Here is a 20,088-nt window from a genome sequence, read left to right on the forward strand (position 1 = left end):
TTCCTGACCCAGGGATTGAACCCACATCCCTTATGTCTCCTGCATTGGCAGGCATGTTCTTTACCACTAGCGCCATCTGGGAAGCCCAGAATTTGATGAGTAGATGCCTATTCAGTCTTCAAGGTATTAATTCAGACTTTGGGGAAGAATCTTGAGAAGTTTTGGCCTGGAAAAAAGAATATCCCCCTGTTAATGTAGATTCCGATCTGTGGTAGAAAATGTACTTTGTCTGTCTCCATTCCCCAAAGACACATGACACATTTTTAGTGAACTTTGGCATGACTTTTTAGGTCGCCAATATGCTTAGAATTGATGCTTTTGAACTGTGGTATTGGAGAAGACTTTTGAGATACCCTTGGAATGCAAGGAGACCCAACCAGTCCATCCTAAACGAAATCAGTCCTGAATTGATTGGAAGGACTGATGTTGAAGCTGAAACTCCAATACTTTGGCCACCTGATGCAAAGAGCTGACCCATTTGAAAAGACCCTGATGCTAGGAAAGATTGAAGGTGGGAGGAGAAGGGGCCGACAGAGGATGAGATGGTTAGATGGCATCACCAACTCAATGGACACGAGTTTGAGTAAACTCTGGGAGTTAATGATGGACAGGGAGGCCTGGCGTGCTGTAATCCATGGGGTCACAAAGAGTCAGACATGACTGAGCGACTGAACTGACTGACTGAGCTGATGCTTAGAATACAGTTAACCATTTATTGAGGTCTTACTATATGCCATGACCACACTGAGAGGCAAGTATAATCCCCGTTTTACCGATGAGGAAACTAAAGTGTAAAGAATTAAAAGTGACTGGTGGTTCAGATGGTGAAGAATCTGCCTACAATTCAGGAGACCCAGGTTCAATCCCTGGGTTGGGAAGATCCCTTGGAGAGGGGAATGACAACCCACTCCAGTATTGTTGCCTGGAAAATTCCATAGGCAGAGGAACCTGGCAGTCTACCATCCATGAGATCACAAAGTCAGACATGACTGATCGACTTTCACTCACTCCCCGAGGCTACACAGCTAAGAGTGCAGCTGAAGAGCTCCCAAAGCCCAGGCTATTTTCCCACTATCCCCTACTATCTTAAAAACTATCGGTCTCGTCTTCTTCCTCTTGATAAGAAAATGCTACCACCAGCCCACACTAAAAGTAATGTCCAAGGAAGAAAGTTCATAATCCCACACAATGTTTAACTGCCCTCATGATCAGGAAATCTTTCACTTATGTAACGAATACGCTTCCAAACAATGTGGAGATTCATTTCCTCTTGACTGGGTTTTTACTCGGGGCCATTGCTTGGCAGCTTTCCTGATACCAAAACAGCCACTAAGATCCTATTCTTACACTCCAGGAGGTCTTGGAATTGTTGGCCTCTGCTTTCGAGTGTCCCCACTGGCTCCTTTGCACCACCCCCTCTAGACAGTGCTGAGCTGAGCAAGTCTCTTGGGGAGTGAGAAAGTGACACTTGAGAACATATTGGTTTATTATTACACACAGAAGAGTAAAATTAACCACACGAGATGTGTCTGAAGTTGCCAAGGGGAAGATGGCTCTGCCTTTCTCATCTTGTCTCTTTTTTTTTTTGATTCCTACCTCATCTCCATTTTTAAAGCTATTGAACCATTTCGTTGAAGGGGGTGTGTGTGTTACTCAGAGACATCCCCTGGCCCCCCAAATTCGTGTCCATAGTCTCTGAATTAATGTTATATTTTTTAAACTCATTGGCCTCATCTCGTTTTGGCTCTTTTAAGGGTTAAACTGAGAAACTAGTGCAAATTATGGTGTTAATGGTTAATCTATGACTGAATGTATGTTTCTTCCCAGAAAATATACTTGCTTTTTATTCAGGGCCTTCAGTGCCTTTAAAACCAGGGGAGCAGAGTCCTCATAATATCCTCAGATATCCTCTGTGGGGTTGCTGATCCATCCTTCTGCATCCCATTGTATAATTCCAGAAAGCAAGTCAAGAGCATCTTCTCTTTGTACTTTTGGTGTGACTGGCCTTTCTCCTGAGCAACCCACACAGAATTTTGTCAAATATCACAGACTCTGAAAGCACTGGGCTTCCCTGGTGGCTCAGTGGTAAGAATACACCTGCCAAGGCAGGCGATGCAGGTTCAATCCCTGGGTCAGGAAGATCCCCTGGAGAAGGAAATGGCAACCCTCTCCAGGATTCTTGCCTGGGAAATCCCATGGAAAGAGGAGCCTGGCCGGCTATAGTCCAGAGGATAGCAAAAGAGTCGGACATGACTTAGCGACTAAACTGAAAGCAGAATTGGAGAAAAGGAATTAAAGCTGAAATGCTGGCTTGCCTGCCACACTACTCACACTCATTTGGCATCTTGTTTCACACCCAAATTTCACTCCCTAATGTCTATTTGAAAGCCTGTGAGTTTTCTCAAGGTTTTCTCCACAAGGCCTTATTTATGAAGAGAAAGTTCTTCAAGGCCCTCCTAAGAAGTGACTTATAAGGTGATGAGGATGCTGTAGTGGAGGAATGGGACTTTCAGGATGACAGGAAAGCAGCACCTCCTGGATTGCCCTTGTATGGTGACTTCCTGCTTTGTCAAGCCCTAAGAAACTCCTGCTTGTCTTGCAGAGAAATGAGGCCTAGAGCAGGGAATTGTAGGCAAGTTTTAACTAGGAATTCCTGAGCTGCAATTCTCAGGAAGGTGGTGGGTCGTATGAGGTGGAGGGGGTGGTCAGATTATAGTTTTTGTATAGCTGTTCCTGATAACATCCTGTTAATATTTTATCAGTGATCATATCATAGCATGTAGGTAGCCACGTTTTAGGGCAAGAGAGAGAGATAACCTGCTGGACTTCCTGTTTGAAGTTCGCCCCCCACCTTCCCATTGAGATAACAGAAATTCTCATCAAAGCTGAAAGCCGCTCGCTGGGGCCGTGAGACCAGACTTGGCAAAGGCTTTAGATTGGCTCAAAGCCCGCTGAAGAGAAGCACATGGACTTTCCAGCCTGGGGTCTGCATGTCTCAGAGTGGGCAGCTGCAGGCATGAAAGAAGCCCACATCCATGAGCGTAGGGCTGAGTGGTTGACCCTGCGAGGCCTCATTTGGCTTCCTTTAGCACTTGCCCCCTCCTCTCTCCCTTCTCCCATGTACAGACATGTTTCTCCTCTGGTCGAGAGCCCAAAGGCCTCAGGTTACCTGGATGGACACTGCCTCTGCTGCTTCCAGCAGTTTCCGGAACCCTGACCAGGAGAAGGAGATGAGGGGGGAGAGGCTGAGCCCCAGTGTCTCTCTCTCCATTAGAGCCACTTAGGGTCCTGTGAGGCAAACTCAGGAGCGCGCAGGTTAGCTGTGTGGCATACCCCTGTTTCTTTCTTAGTGTAGCCCTCTCCCTACTTCTCTATTCCCTATGGCCCTTCAGCTGGAGGAAGCAGTTTTCTTTGATCATCCTTCCCCCAGAAGCTCAAGTAGTGCCAGACCCTCCTTTCCTATGGATTGGGATCTAGGGGATTTTCAAACTGTTTTTAACTAGCCCCTGATATACCCCTATCTTGTGACACTTTTCCTTATCTCTCACAAGATAGGCCATATTATATCTTGTACCACAGGTGGGTGTGCGTGTCTTATCTCCCATAGATCAAGTATCACCCGCTACTAGGCACAGACGTTACCTTGTTCACCCTTGTTACCGTCAAAGCCTTCAGCACATTGCCTGCCACCAGGTAAGAGGGCAGTTGGTGTGTGCCGGTTGGTAGCTTGCCAGCTGGAGAGCTGGCTGGATGGCTGTTTGACTGGCTGAATGAAGGTCTTTCAGAAAGTTGGAGTTCATCTTTCCACCAAGAAGCCAGTTTTGGCCTCCTCCTCCCCTATTAATAATCACATAGCTGTGGGTCAGTAGGGCCCCCAGGGGGAAAAACCATGAGTCACACCATTATCAGAGGAATGAGGGAAGGCAGAAACATCTCTCCTTGTGCAAGGGTCAGAACTGTGAGGCCAGGGAATAGATGCAATGGCCTTCACTGTCCCTGGGTCTGTGGCTAATCTAAATTACTTTATGACGGAAGGCAATGGGGTGACCTGAAAGCTGTTAAACTTGGACCCAGAGTTCTGGGAAAGTAGCTAGAGCAAGGCTTTTCTTGCTCAACCACCCAAAAGGATCACTTGCTCTTTATCACGCCTGTCCCAGTTTTTCTAGTTGACAATGAATGTCTAACTCCTTCCATAGAATCTTCCCAAATTAAAAGAAAGGAGGAGCTCTCAGACAAGCCTCAATCTAACATTACTGGAAGCTCTGTGCCCTATTTTCCTCAAAAGCCCTTATACTGTAGTGAAAGACAGGAGCAGGAAGGTGGCAGGAATTTGAAGAGTCACAGGCCGCACCCCACTTACACCTTCTGAGACAGAATCCCAGACCCACGTTTAGTGTGGGATAGGTTTCCAAGCTTATGTTCAGATTCTGACACTGTGACTTTAAGGAATTTACTCACCTCTCTGGGCCTCCCTTTTGTCTCCTGTAAAAGACCTGCTTCATTGGGGGTATTTGGAGGAGGCAGTGAAATCATGGATCTGAAAGGGCTTTGGCTACCAGGTGGTGGGTCATCAGAGTCCATATCAGGTTGCAACCCACTGGCTCAGACGGTAAAGAATCCACCTACAACATAGGAGATGAGGCAGGAGCCGCAGGTTCAACCCCTACGTCAGAAAGATCCCCTGGTGGAAGAAATGGCAACCCACTCCAGTATTCTTGCCTGGGAAATCCCATGGGCAGAGGAGCCTGGCAGGCTACAGTCCATGGGGTCACAAAGAGTTGGACACGACTGAGTGACTAAGCACACACAGCCCAGCAGAGTCAGCAAGGCTAACCCATTTACCAAACTCCAGCGGCCCCCAGTCAAGGGCCCTGGGGTTCTTGGTACCAGGCCAGAGATATGACCTCTTGTTAAACATGTGTTCAGAGAGCCCTCTCCCCACTGCCCTTACTCCTGCCTGCCACTATTCCCTCTAAATGGGATTGGATGGTAGGGTCCTAGCCTCTGCCACAAAGAAGGCTCACCTCAGAAATGTAAGGGTAGTGTGTCTTATAACAGGCTCCTGTGTGCTGAGGCCCACCAGGTCTAGGGACTGGGGAGGCTGAGTCTTGTAGGGCTCCATTCTTATTAGGGTTGCCACAGTCAACATGTTTACACATCAAACTTGGTTAATTCCCAATGAGGTTAGCACAGTGCTAAATCATTGGCTTTCCAAACTCCCACACCTCCAGAGGTAGAGGAATTGGAGTTGAGGTGTCACGTCTTATTTAAATGTAAGCTTGGCATTCCCCCTAATGGGCCAGTTAGCTGGACCCAGGCTGGCCAATTGGCCAGCAGGGCAGGATAGGCAGTTCCCAGTGGTTCACTCAGTGAATTGGTCCTACTCACCCAGATTTCTCTCATGGGAGACCAGCAGACCCTATATGTCCCCATTGTTACCTTACTGGCCATGCATTGTTTTCCTCAGACAACTTGCAACCTCTGGCAGGCTTTCAGTACTGGCTGTGAATATTGCTTGATTGGCAGAGTCCTATTTTGGGAGTCAGGAGACTCAGGCACCTATACGAGCAGTGTGGCCCTACAAAAATCTCTTTACTGATATGTGCCTTAGTTTCTCCATCTGCCAAATGGAGCTTTGCTGATCTATTTCACCTTCCTCATAATGGTGGTTCAGAGATGAGTGGAATAAATATGTAAGCATTTAGCAAATAACTTAAAGGAAATAACTTGTAAGAAGGGAGGGTCCCTGGACATTATGAAAAGGTTAATGTTTCCCTAAGAAGGGGCAAGAATGTCCTGCTTTCTTAATGTCTCCAGTAAGGTCTAGAATTTTCTATTCACCTAGTGGGGAGAAAAACCAATTTTTATTCTACCCTCCCCTTCGCCCAGTTCCCTCAGTCACACCTGCCCTGTCTGAATTAATTAGAATTAATAAAACAGTTGTTCAATCAACAAGTGTTTATTGATCACCTACTATGTGCTCAGCACTCTTACAGATAGTCTGAGAAATATACACATGGCTAAGATATGGACCCTACCCTTCAAGAGTTTACAATGTACTTGTGAAATCGGTTACATACACATGGAAAGATAATTATCCATCAAAAATTGTGAATAATAAGCATCAAAGAGTGATTTTTTACATTGAGGGTTGGAGGATGGAGGAGTAGGAGAGGGACGGAGTGGTCAGAGGAGGCTCAGTGAAGGAGGCGGTACCCAGTGACTTCTCCAAGCATGAGGAAGACTTGGCTAAGGGGAGAGGGCCTTCCCGCTTAGAAGAGGAGCTTAAATACAGGCAAGAACTGTGAAAGACATGTTACAATGACTGGACCCCTTCTGCTGGCGCTGAGGTTTGGGGCAGTGTACTGGAGTTTGTCAGAAGCTAGTCATGCTCAAGCCTATGGTTTGTTTGTGACTGTCACCCCACCTCCACCCCCAGGGGAAAGGGGGCATTTTGAAGTCTTGGAGCTGAAACTATCTGCCTGGGAATCCTCTACTCTTCCATCTCAACAAAAATCCCAGGCGGCAATTCAGCTGTCACTCAGATGAGGGCCACGGCACCTGGGTCAGGATGACTCCCTGCTGGAGCCCTTTGATGCCTTCTAGCAATTCCACCATGTCTGGTAAAGGATGATGGGGAGAACATGAAGGTGACTGACAGGGGGCCCACCTGGGGCTGTGGTCTTTCGGAGGTGCTACTGTGCTCTGTGGGCAGACCCCGGGGGCCTGATCTCAGTCTTCAGGCTGCTTCTCCATTAAGCCTGAAGACTCTCCTGGGGGCTGCCCCTCTCTGGCCCAATAGAAACACTCATTGTAGTTCCCACCCGTGTCCACCCGTGCTCCCATGCTGTCACCCCCAGCCAAGGGCCATCTCTAAACCAAACCAGTTTCCTTTCCCTACAGAAACCATTGTGCAGGCCCTTTTGCCTGTTGTTAGCAGGACGCCAGGTCAGAGGGAGACAGGGGCTTCAGTGCAAGTTGGAGCTGTAGCTTTTGAGGGAGCTCCTTGGTACAGTCAGAGTCTGCCGCCGCCTTCAGTGCTCTGTCATATGTTCTTTCCTTGTGCTTTCCTCTCTCTGGAAGCTAAGTCCCTGGGCCGTGATTCTGGCCTTTTTTTTTTTTTTTTTGGTCCTCAGCTTTGGTCCTTGTCCTCTTATCCTCCACCCCATTGCTTTCTGTTCCCTCAGTACAGTGGGGTGGCTTTATTTCAGTTCATACACATTCAGTTAGACACATTCAGTCTAGACATATGGAGTCATAAGAGTGGGATGGAGGAGGCTCCAGGGCCCATTACTGGCCAATCAGTTTGTTTGGAGGGAGGCTTGCAAAGGAGATTAGCGCCATGCCCATAGGAGCCACCACCCGTTTGCACCCACCCCCATCCCCCAGCAATGAGCTAAGAGCCAACCTCTGCAAGAGGAAGGGTCTTTGATCACAGAGAGGGTCAGTCAGTGGGACGTACTTAGTGGGCTTTTGGATGGACTCCCAGGTAAATCAAAGGGTAAAGGGGAGATGCTGGGGCCTGGCTTCTGGAGGGGGGTGGTTGGAGTTGAGGGTTGGGTATTTGAGGGCTGGGGTGGGGGTGGAGGGTGCCAAGATGAAGGAAACAGAAAGTCTGGCTTAGCAAGAGTCTTGACAGTTTAACCCGCATCCTGTCACACCAGCTCCTGTTTCTGCCTTTGTTTGATCCAGTGGCCAAAGTCAGTCTATCTTCAGCAGCACCTTCTGACACGATCCAGTGCCAATATCCCTCACCTGTGGGCCTGGGGGAGGGGGGTGTCCACTGGTGTTCACAGACCCAGCCACCACCCCCAGCTCTGGCCCCTGGTTCTTCACACATACCCCGTCAGGCTGTAGGAGTTAAACTCACTCTTGCCTTTCGGCGCTTGACCAGGCCTTGGAGAGCTCCTAGTGGCCAGGGGCTGGGCCTGGTAGGCATCGTAGTAGTTGGAGCGATTTCCCTGGGGTGAGCAGGAAAAGCAGAGGAAGATTCCAGCTATCAGGGAGAACAGGGAGGAAATAATGCCCAGGTAAAGAGCCTCTCCGATCTCAAATTTCATGCTGTCAGGCACCAGCGGGGAGTAGAAGTCTCGCAAGATCCCGTGAAGATTCCAGGCAACAGGAATGAAGCCCAGGAGGCCTCCAAGGATGAAGAAGACTCCGCCCACAACCGCCACTCTGTCTTTGGCTCGAGACTCCTGGAAGAAGACTGTGCATCTCATGCCCACCACAGAGACAATGCATGCCAAGGAGGACATGGCGCTGGATGTCACCATCATGGCCTGGGCAGCTTGGATGTCAGCAGGCAGGCCTAGCATGGTGCTGTAGATGTCACACTGGGTGATGCCTGTGCTGTGTGTTGCACACTCCATCCAGAGGCCCTTGGAGAAGCCAACCGCAGTCACAATGCTGGCACCAACATAGGAGCTTGTTCGCCAGCTGGGGAGCAGCATGGCAATCACGGTGCCCAACAGCCCCAGAAGGCCCAGGACGTAGCCCACAAGCTGGAGGCCAAGAGAGGCCATGGTAGACCTCTCAGCACACGCGGCTTCAGGGCAGGCTCCCTTGTCTGCTGGCTGTAGCTTTGGCTCCTTGGATCCCGGCCTCTAATCCCTCATTTCACAGTGTCTCTGCCAGGCTGACTTCTCTCCTCCTTACAAGTGTCTGTGGGTGGCCACAAGCAGGCTCAAGAAGGCATCTAGAAGACCTTAAAAAAATCCATAAACCAGATTAAATATTGACCAGAAGCTTATGAGAAACCAGAAAATGCTGGATGCCTTTTGACCTTTGTTATCTTTAGAAAAAACACATGAGAAACAAAGAAAAAAAAAACTTTGAAAGTGGAGCCAAAATGTCATCAGCTCCTGCGTAGGCACATGCTTTATATTGGCAGCCAGACAAAACCAGGAGCCAGACAGGTGGCTGCTTTCCGAGAAGGTGGCAATGGCAGGGTCGGTTATGGTGACTATGTTAACTCCAGGTCACACTATCGGCTGGTTCCGTCTCCAAGGCCTGCTGTTTAATGCATTGCCCAGCAGCGGTGCCACAGGGCCCCTCAATTGTACCTTGGGGGCAAATTCCAAGGCAAAGGAGCAGGAAGAACAGACCCTAAGATATAACCTTGGACGCTAAGTTCTCAGAGGCCTCTTGACTCTACAGCAGCCTAGAGATCAGTGGTATAGCCCTGGGTCACCCTGTCCAAGGTTAAAGTCGACTCCAGGGCAGGTTGGGACAGACAACAGGGCATCTGTCCACACTCTCAGAGTTCAAGTCCTCCCAGCCCTGCCCCAATCCTCCTCCACAGGCTAGCCTGAGGCCTCCCATGTGTATCACACACCCAGACATTTCCTGTCTGCTCTCCTAATAGTTGTGCCACCATCCCCTAGGCCTCTCAGGAGATGTGGGAGGATTCAAGAGCGAAGGTTTTTCCAGGGCCTGAAGGGAGCCCTGACATTCCTGGGCTGTGTGTTAGGGGCACTAAGGTAGACAGAGGAAAAGGCAGCTGCTCCAGAATGGAGGACTTTGTAAGAGGAAGTCATCCAAGTCAATCCTTCAGAATCACAGAGCTGCTCAGAGTTTTCAAGTGTTCAAGGAGCGTCCCCCACCAGTGCCCCTGACTCTTACCAAGGTTCAAGACACTAAGGGTCAAGGGCACATCCCTGCTTCCATCCACCTCAAGACCCTCTGACCCACTTGTTTTTCAACCCACCAAAATCTGGCTGTTCAGTTTTAGCCTTATTCAAGACTGCTCCTTCTGTAATCATCTCTTAAATGTGAGTATTTGAAAGTCCATCCTTTCCTCAATCAACACTCTGTCCCTGAGCAAATGTATCCACCCCCATGATGCAACCTCCTACCCATCCCCTGGCACTCCCAATTCTGTGTTTCCAGCATAGGTCTTTCTCCTGAGCTTCAAGACTTCCAGACCAATCACCATCCAGTTGGAAATCTCATGGGCAGCTCAAATTTGACACGTTCAAAAGAGGCCTCATCACACACACCCCCACTGCATCCTTCCCCAAACAGTTCTTCCATGGGTTCACTGAATGATACCTATGATATCTATCTCCTTGCACCAGACCCAAATCCTAGAAGTGATTCTTGACACTTCTCTCACACATACCTGTCACCTTCTACTGTCACAGTCTCACCAATTCTTGTTGTTGCTCAGTCACTAAGTCCTGTTTGATTCTTTGTGATCCTATGGACTGCAGTATGCCAGGCTTCCCTGTCCTTCATTATCACCCAGTTTGCTCCAATTCATGTCCATTGAGTCAGTGATGCTATCTAACCATCTCATCCTCTGATATCCCTTTTTGCCTTCAGTCTTTTGGAGATCAGGGTCTTTTCCAATGAGTTGGCTCTTCACATCACGTGGCCAAAGTATTGGAGCTTCAGCTTCAGCAACAGTCCCTCCAATGAATAGTTGGGGTGGATTTCTTTTAGGATTGACTGGTTTGATCTCCTTGAAGTCCAAGGGACACTCAAGAGTCTTCTCCAGCACCACAGTTTGAAAGCATCAATATTTCAGTGCTCAGTCTTCAACTCTCACATCCATACATAGCTACTGGAAAAACCATAGCTTTGACTACATGGACCTTTGTCAGAAAAGTAATATCTCTTTTTTTTAATATGCTATCTAGGTGTGTCATGGGCTTCCCTTGTGACTCAGGACTTCCCTGGTGACTCAGACGGTTAAGCATCTGTCTACAATGTGGGAGACCCGGGTTCGATCCCTGGGTTGGGAAGATCCCCTGGAGAAGGAAATGGCAATCCACTCCAGTACTATTGCCTGGAAAATCCCATGGACAGAGGAGCCTGGTAGGCTACAGTCCATGGGGTCGCAAAGAGTCAGACACGACTGAGCGATTTTACTTTACTTTACTTTTCCTTGTGACTCAGCTGGTGAAGAATCCACCTGCAATGTGGGAGACCTGGGTTCGATCCCTGGGTTGGGAAGATCCCCTGGAGAAGGGAAAGGCTACGCACTCCAGTATTCTGGCCTAGAGAATTCCGTGGACTGAACAGTCCGTGGGATCACAAAGAGTCCGACACACTCCTTGAGTGACTTTCACTTTCAGGTTTGTCATAGCTTTCCTTCCAAAGAGCAAGTGTCTTTTAATTTCATGGCTATAGTCACCGTCCACAGTGATTCCATAGCACCCTTCTCTCTATCCCCACTGCTACTTCCACAGTCCAGGGCTTCATCATTCTCTCTCCCATGGACTATAGCAATGACTTCCTAATTGGTCTTACTTCCGATCTTGCCTCCTCTAATTCATTCTCCATGTCGTTGCCAAGGTGATCTTTCAACATTAACCTGATCAAGTCTCTACTCTCCATACAACATTCCAGTGTCTCCCCATCCACCAAAGGATAAAGTTCAAACATGACTGGACTCTATGACTTGTCAAACTTTATCTCTTGCCATTGCCCTTCTCATGTTCTATGCTCTTGCTGAACTAAATTACTTTCTGTTCCTCAGTCATGTCCTGTTGTCTTTTGCTTCCAAGCCTCAGCTCAGACTGTTCCTACAATGCAGAATGCCTGGCATTCTTTCTCTCTGGTTAGCACGTTCTCATCCTTTAAGGCTCAACTCAGATGACTGTAGTCAAGGTCAAGTTCCCCTTCTCTGTGTTCTTATAGTATCTTGTATTTACTTACCTCCATCATAGTACAACTACTACTACTGATGATGATGATAAAATAGCAGCACTCATATCCTATGCAACCATTATAAACAGTTTATGCATCTTAATTCACAATCATGTCTTGTGGTAGGTACTAATCCCTATTGTATGCTTGAGGAAATACAGAAAGTACTCATTTCACTATATTGCAATCTCTTGTTTAAATCCTGATTCTTTCCCACTAGTCTGTGAGCTCCTTGAGGGCAAGGTCCGTGTCTTACTCATTTCTGTATCTCTATTGCCTTGCACCATGCATTACCCATCCATTTCATACTCAAAGCAGATGTTTAAAAATATCCTCTCAATGAATAAACAAAAGTAGTAAGGAGGTTTGAGGGACCATAAGATACAGACTTTCTAGATGAACCAATGACACTTGTGTAAGGGACCAGAGCTGCTCAATGTTGGGAAAGAGTATTGAGAGAAAGAATCAGAGGGAGAATAAGGGAATGAAGAGGAGGTGGGGAACACAGGAGAGAGAAAAAGAGTTTCACCATTTGATTTTGTCTTTCTTCAGTCACTAAGTCCTGCCCGACTCTCCGTGACTGCATGGACTGCAGCATGCCAGACTTCTCTGTCCTTCACTATCTCCCAAAGTTTGCTCAAACTCATATCCATAGAGCCAATGATGCTGTCCAACCATCTTATCTTCTGTCGCCCCCTTCTCCTCCTGCCCTCAATCTTCCCCAGCATCAGGGTCTTTCCCAATGAATCAGCTCTTTGCATCAAAGTTTTGGAGCTTCAGCTTCAGCATCAATCCTTCCAATGAATATTCAGGACCGATTTCCTTTAGGACTGACTGGTTTGATCTCCTTGCTGTCCAAGGGAATCTCGAGAGTCTTCTCCAACATCACAGTTCAAAAGCATAAATTCTTTAGCACTTAGTCTTCTTTATGGTCCAACTCTCACATCCGTATATGGCTACTGGAAAAACCATAGCTTTAACTATATGGACCTTTGTTGGCAAACCGATGTCTCTGCTTTTTAATATCCTGTCTAGGTTTTTCATAGCTGCCCTTCCAAGGAGTGAGCGTCTTTTAATTTCACAGCTGCAGTCACCATCCACAGTGATTTTGGAGCCCAAGAAAATAAAAATCTGTCATTGCTTCCACTTTTTCCCCTTTCTATTTGCCATGAAGTGATGGAACCAGATGCCAAGATTTTAGTTTTTTGAATGTTGAATTTTAAGCAAGCTTCTTCATTCTCCTCTTTAACCCTCATCAAAAAGCTCTTTAGTTCCTCTTCACTTTCTGGTATTAGAGTGGTATCATCTGCATATTTGAGGTTATTGATATTTCTCCTGTCATCATGATTCCAGCTTGTGATTTATCCAGCCTGGCATTTCACATGATGTACTCTGCATGTAATTTAAATAAGAAGGTGACAATATACAGCCTTGTGATACTCCTTTCCCAATTTTGAACCAATCTGTTGTTCCATATCTGGTCCTAACTGTTGCTTCTTGTCCTGCATACAGGTTTCTCAGGAGTCAGGTATTCTCTGGTATTCCCATCTCTTGAAGAATTTTCCACAGTTTGCTGTGATCCACAAAGGTTTTAGTGTAGTCAATGAAGCAGAAGTAGATGTTTTTCTGGAATTCCCTTGCTTTCTCTATGATCCAGTGAATGTTGTCAACTTGATCTCTGGTTCCTCTGCCTTTTCTCAACCCAGGTTGTACATCTGGAAGTTCTCAGTTCACATACTGTTGAAGCCTAGTTTGAAGGATTTTGAGCATAACCTTACTAGCATGTGAAATGAGCGCAATTGTACAGTAGTTTAAACATTCTCTGGCATTGGCTTTCTTTGGGATTGGAATAAAAACTGACCTTTTCCAGTCCCATGGCCACTGCTGAGTTTTCCAAATGGGCTGACATATTGAGTGCAGCACTTTCACAGCATTATCTTAGGATTTGAAATAGCTCAGCTGGAATTCCATCACCTCCACCAGCTTTGTTCATAGTAATGCTTCCTAAGGCCCACTTGACTTCATACTCCAGGATGTCTGGCTCTAGGTGAGTGATCATGCCATCATGGTTATCTGGGTCATTAAGACTTTTTTTTTTTGTATAGTTCTTCTGTGTATTCTTGCCACCTCTTCTTAATCTCTTCTGCTTTCATTAGGTCCTTTCTTGTCTGTCCTTTACTGTGCCCTTCCTTGCATGAAATGTTCCCTTGATATCTCCAATTTTCTTGAAGAGATTTCTCATCACCAGTTTATAAGTACATGCATTTGTTGACTATCTTGTCTCTTCAAACCAAATTCTAAACCATATATGAAACCTCTGTTGTGCTTCTGCAGCATTGGACCCATGGTTGATAATCAATACTCTTCATCGGTGATGGATATGACGATGCCAATGTGGATGCAAAGCACTGCAGGGCAGGGGCCAGAAAACATTCAATGGGAGGTACAGAGGGAAATCTACTTTAATCTCGGCTCTTGTCACCTTATCAGCAGAGATGCTGTGTAAGTAACTCTTTTCCAGCCATTGGTTTTCTTATTGCTAAAATAGGCATAATTTTACCTGATCATGATTCTGTATTTCAGTGGTATCTTTAGAGCTGTTTGGAAGTCCTTCTACTTGTCCCTGGTGAACATCTCCTGGTGATCACTTCAAATACTTACCACTTTCTGAGCTTCCTACTCTACCTCTTCCCTTCTCAGCTATTACCCTCTCCTCATCATTTTCTTTGCAGCCAAGATTCTTAAATAAGCCACTTAATACTGGTGTCTCTACTTCTTCCCCCTCCCACTCACTGCTCAACTTCTGAAGTCTGGCCTCTGCCATTAGTCCTCCACTGAAAATGTTCTCATCAAGGTTACCAAGCTTGTCCCCAAATCCCTCATATCTCTGTCATCTCACCTTGTCCTTCTCCTTCATAAAATTATCTACTCATTTGTTTTCTGTAGCATCACTCCCAGTTTTCCCTGCTCCTCAAAATGATTCTCCTAGGTCTCCTTTATAACTTCCTCCTCTTCTACCCACTGTATAAATCTGACTATTCCCCCACCCCCAGGGTTTCAGCTAGACTTCTTTTTTCTTTACATTCTCCATGAGTGAGATCATCTCTATGCCAGTGACTCCTAAATCCATATATCTGGCACAGATATCTCTCTCTCTTGAACTCAATATTTTTATATGCAACTTTATTTGGAATGACCCCATCTGGATGTTTTAATGGCACCTCAGACTCAACATTTTGCGAAGTTGAAATCATATTCACTATTCTCTCTCCACTGCCAAACTATTCTTTACACAGTGTTCCCTAGCTCAGTGAGATTATCATTCATCCAGCAACCCAAGTCAGTCATCCTTGGTTCCTCACCTCTTCTTGACATATAAGCAGTTATGAAGTCCTATGAGATCTATCCTCCAAATATATCCTAAATGCATCCACTTTGTTCCATCTGCACTAGCTAGACTTTAGTTCAATCCTGATATTGTCTCTGTCCAGTTGCAAACCTCACAGGGATCTCAAATTGGTCCCTCTAATTCCACTTCTGCTCTGTCCCTGTGATCAATTATCCATCTAGTAGCTAAGGCTCTTTCTGAAATGGAAATCAAACAATTAGTATCGCCCCATCTCTTGGCCACACTTAAAAAACTTCAGGACTTCTTCGTTGCTTTCATGATGAAGTTAAAGCTCTCTAGCCCAGGAAGCCAGGAAAGCCCTCCAATGTCTGACTCCTGGTCTTCATCCCAGGCTCATCTCTCACCAATAACCTACAACTTCATGCTTTATGCTCCTATGTGTGTGCATGTACACGCACACACATATACACAAACACACAATCTAATGCTACCTGAACATGTATGTGTACTTCTCTGAAGTTGCCTTTCTATGTGTCTCCAAACCCTTAAGCATGCTATTCAACCACCCAGTGTTTGCCTGGGTAATTGCTAGTTATCTTCAGGACTCATCTTCTCCTTGAAACCTTCCTTGTACCATTCTTCCCCCCAAGTTGGCTTTAACACTTTCCTCTTTGTACTTCCTATCCATATTTGAGCTTTCAGTTGGGATTGGTGGGCTATCTTGAGGATTCATGGGGAGAAGACTTCCTGCCTCCCAGAAGAGCAGCTACTGCTTCAGCTTTCCTGGGATGGTGGCAGAAGAGCCTGGTTTAAGTTTCCTATGAGAGTCAACAGTGTCCCCAAGAGGAGAGCCTCTCTCCAGAGCCAGTCCTGACTCAGTAGGAGTAAGTGGGAAGTGGTTTGGAGCAAGGGGTAGGCAGAATTTATATATGTATTTTAATTAGAGGATAATTACTTTGCAATATTGTGTTGGTTTCTGCCATACATCAACATGAATTGGCCATAGGTATACATATATGTCCCCTCCCTCTTGAATCCACCTCCTTCCCCATCCCACCCCTCTAGGTTGTCACAGATCTCTGGCTTTGGGTTCCCTGTGTCATATATCGAACTACCACTGGCTATCTATTTTACATACAGTAATGTATATGTCTCAATGCTATTCTCTCATATCATCCCATCCTTTCCATCCTCCATTGTGTCCAAAATGTCTGTGTCTCCTTTGCCCCAACATTCAAATCAGAAGAAGAAGACAAAAAGAAAGGGCATGAGAAAATATTCAAGGAGATTATAGTAAAAAACTTCCCTAAAATGGGGAAGGAAATAGCCATCCAAGTCCAGGAAGCCCAGAGTCCCATACAGTATAAATCCAAGAAGAAATATGCCAAGACATTTATTAATCAAACTAAAAAAAATTAAACACAAAGAATAAATAGTAAAAGCAGCAAGGAAAAAGCAACAAGAATTTTTAAAATGCCATCACTGAAGCTTGGAATCTCTAAAGAATCTGACATGGCAGAGCTGAGCAGGAGGAAGAGCAAGTTGTTGGAGCTTACTCAACTGGGAGAAATGGCCCGATGGGGTCAATTTTCAGCCAGGCTCAGGAAGGCATGGGGTAGACAAAATAGCCAGTGGTTGAACAGTGAGCCAGTCTAGATTCTGCTCTGGTTTGTGTGATAAGCAGCGGAGGGTTTAGAGAACCAGTGCTAGCCTGAGAATCAAGACTAACCTCTCATCTCGGTTCTGCCGGGAACCTGTTGAGGAAGTTCCCTCACTTCTCCAGGCCCTAGTTTGATGAGAAGTTTTGAGTCTCAACTAAGGCCATGGGGACAGGAAGCCACTTGGACAAACAGAGAAAGCTGAACAGCTGTCATTAGAAGCAGAAAACTGAACTGAACTGCTAAGTAACTTCAGTCGTGTCCGACTCTGTGCGACGCCATAGACGGCAGCCCAGCAGGCTCCCCCGTCCCTGGGATTCTCCAGGCAAGAACACTGGAGTGGGTTGCCATTTCCTTCTCCAATGCATGAAAGGGAAAAGTGAAAGTGAAGTCACTCAGTCATGTCCGACTCTTCGCAACCCCATGGATTGCAGCCCACCAGGCTCCTCTGCCCATGGGATTTTCCAGGCAAGAGTACTGGAGTGGGGTGCCATTGCCTTCTCCAAGAAAAGTGAACAGCTGTCCCTTGAACGAAACTCTTCTCTCTGAGGGGTCCCCCTAGAAGCTAAGCCCTGGTGGCTTTGGAGGGACAGAGAACTCTGGGTCTGGCCAGCTGAATTTGTCTTCTGGGCATGAGGCCAACACACTCCATGGTCCAGGGGCTGGGCAAGAAGGCTTCATTTAGGATTCTTACTTAATCTTCCTTAGGGGAGGGACTGGAACTGCAGGAGAGGATTAAGAGGGTCAAGACTGACAGCAGTTTCTGAATTAACCCCTTCTTGCCTAGGTCCTTGCCCTGCCACTCCCCACTTCTTGCTCTAAGAGTCTTGTGAGTGGTACCCTTTCTTTGAAGATACTTTCATGAGACTCTGTGAGATAGGTGGAGTCCGCAGGTGCAAGGAAGGATGTGGAGGAGATGGAGGCCACCACAACCCTCTTCTGTCAGCCAGTCTCATTTCTCCAGCCCTTGATCTCAGTCCCTCCCAGAAATCTGAGACACTTTTTCCACTCCACACCTCACCCCCAGCTCCCAAGCACTCTGGTAGGTGGCAAAGCCATTCCTTTGAAGCCCAATTTTCTGGAAAGCTTGTCCTTGGAGCAGTTCACAGCGAATTACAACTAGATGGAGAGATTTTCTAATTGCTTTAAAAAGAAGTTGCCCCTGGAGAAGGAAATGGCAACCCACTCCAATATTCTTGTCTGAGAAATCCCATGGACAGAGGAACCTGGCGTGCTACAGTCCATGGGGTCGCAAAAAAGTCAGACATGACTTAGCAACTCAACAACAACAAAATACTACAGTATACAGAACTGTGGGAAAATAAATGAAAAGTGTCAGAAGAAACACAACGTTTGAAGCATGGTATTCCTTTACAACTCTCTCTGCACACGGATACACCCTACTGTGTGTGCCCTCAGTGACATATATATTCAGATACAAGTTTTTGTTTGTTTGTTTCATAAAAGTAAAGTTATACTTTGTATACAAAAAAAAAGAAGTTGCTTTTTGTCCTGATCATCAAAGTAAAGCACTCTCATGTTAAAATGCTGGAAAACACAGAAAGACAGAATTTTTAAAAACAGAGATCACCTACAACCTCCCTAGCTATAAGTGCTGTTAATGTTTCCAGTTTCATTTTTTAAAGAGGCCACTTGGAGAGAAAAATGTCTCAGTCCAAAAATGGAATTTCATTTTTATTGAGATATAATGAGTCGAGAAGATCCCCTGAAGGAAGGCATGGCAACCCACTCCAGTATTCTTGCCTGGGAAATCCCATGGACAGAGCAGCCTGGTGGGCTACAGTACATGGGGTCACAAAAGAGTTGTTAGTTATTCATTCTAAGTGTACAACCTAATCATTTGATACATTCATATATTGCAAACTGATGGCCACAATAAGTTTGGTTACCATCCATCACCAAAGTTACACACTTTTTTCTTTTTCATCTGATGAGAGCTTCTATCATCTTCTCTCTTAGCAACTTTCAAATCTACAGCATGGTATTAACTATAGTTCCCACACTGTACATTACACCCCAGGATTTATTTATTTCATAACTGGAAGCTTGTACTTTTGACCCACTTCACCCGTTTCAACCCCCCATCCCCACCCCAACTTCTGATAACATCCATCTCTTCTCTGTATATATGTGCTCATTTTTTGTTTTCCTGTTTTAGATTCCCCATTACGTGATATCATACAGTATTTATCTTTGTCTGACTTATTTCACTCAGCATAATGCCCTCAAGATCCATCCATGTTGTTGCAAATAACAGAATTTTCTTCAAAGAAGAACTTTCTAATGAGACACTTGGAGACCAGTGGGAGAGAGTTATTTAAGGACTTAAAGAGGAGACTTTAGGACTTCACTCAGAAATCCATCTTCTGCTGACTCCGTGAGCCTTCATGGCAAGAAAGGCGCTGGAACTGGTCTTGAGGAAGCACCCTTCCAGTCCTCTTCAGTGCCTCACCCCCACAGTTAAGCAGAAGGGTAAACTGTACCTCCTTTATCCCATCCCTTGATCTCAGTCCTTCTGCCTTCAAAAACTCCATCCAGAAATTATCATCTGACTTGGAGAGTGCTTCTTCTGGCCCCGCAGTTTCAAAGACTGGAAACTTTGTGGTAGCCTTGAGGAAACAAATACTACAAATCCAGGTGCCTCCTGAAGTTTCCCTCCCATACCCTCCCGTCAGAAACCCAAGGTGGCCCAGCCTGGCTTCACCATAAGCCAAACTGATAACAACTGGAAATTTAAAAGGTAACAAATAAATCAGAATTGAGACACTTACGAAGCAGTTCTTTTGCAGAGCCTTGGAGGAGATGTATAGCCCTGGAGAGGAAGGAAGGGATCCTGAGGGAGGGTAGGAAGGTGCAAGGGGCCCCAGGCTGATGTGATAAAGGATTTCTAATTGTTAGCTGCAGCTTTGCAAAATCCATCTGCAAATCTCAACCTTGGGTCAGAGACTTATTACAGATCAGAATTAAACCCCTGGAGGCTGTGAAAGATTGAGGTACTTAAAAAAACTTCGGTGAGTTTTGTGTTTTTCCTGTCAAAAACTCCAGCTGGGCTTTTGTGTGGTGACCTCTGTAAGCCCAGGAAAGATCTTGGGGGGAGAGGGCTCTGGCCCAAGAAGGAATTTGGAACACTTCAGCTTTGGGATGGGGAGAGGTGGGGGCTCTGCTAACCCCCATTATGTGTTCCTGGCTAGTGGCCCTGAGGGCCAGCAGGAAGTAAGCCTCATAAACATGGCCCTGGTAAGCTAGTACCTCAGCAACCCTGCACTGCCCACAACCCCACAGACTCGTCCACCCAGCTTCTTCTCCAGCAAACCCCAGCTCTACCCCACCCCTAAAACTGACTCCAAGGGCAGACATGTGAACTGTAGGGTCAAACTCTGGTGGCTTCAAAGAGGAGGTCCTGGT

General features: G+C 46.3%; 1 protein-coding gene across 1 annotated transcript; it reads right to left on the minus strand.

The window, feature by feature from the left end:
* Nucleotides 1-5,940: 5,940 nt before the first annotated feature.
* Nucleotides 5,941-19,575, minus strand: CLDN2 (claudin 2). The gene is made up of 2 exons (XM_027534639.1): nucleotides 19,455-19,575; nucleotides 5,941-8,707 (listed from the first exon to the last, which is right to left on the minus strand). The coding sequence occupies exon 2, from the start codon at nucleotides 8,523-8,525 to the stop codon at nucleotides 7,833-7,835; it is 693 nt and encodes a 230-aa protein (XP_027390440.1). The 5' UTR covers nucleotides 8,526-8,707; nucleotides 19,455-19,575; the 3' UTR covers nucleotides 5,941-7,832.
* Nucleotides 19,576-20,088: the final 513 nt, after the last annotated feature.

This window comes from Bos indicus x Bos taurus, chromosome X (genome assembly GCF_003369695.1).
Source record: "Bos indicus x Bos taurus breed Angus x Brahman F1 hybrid chromosome X, Bos_hybrid_MaternalHap_v2.0, whole genome shotgun sequence".
Classification (NCBI taxonomy): domain Eukaryota; kingdom Metazoa; phylum Chordata; class Mammalia; order Artiodactyla; family Bovidae; genus Bos; species Bos indicus x Bos taurus.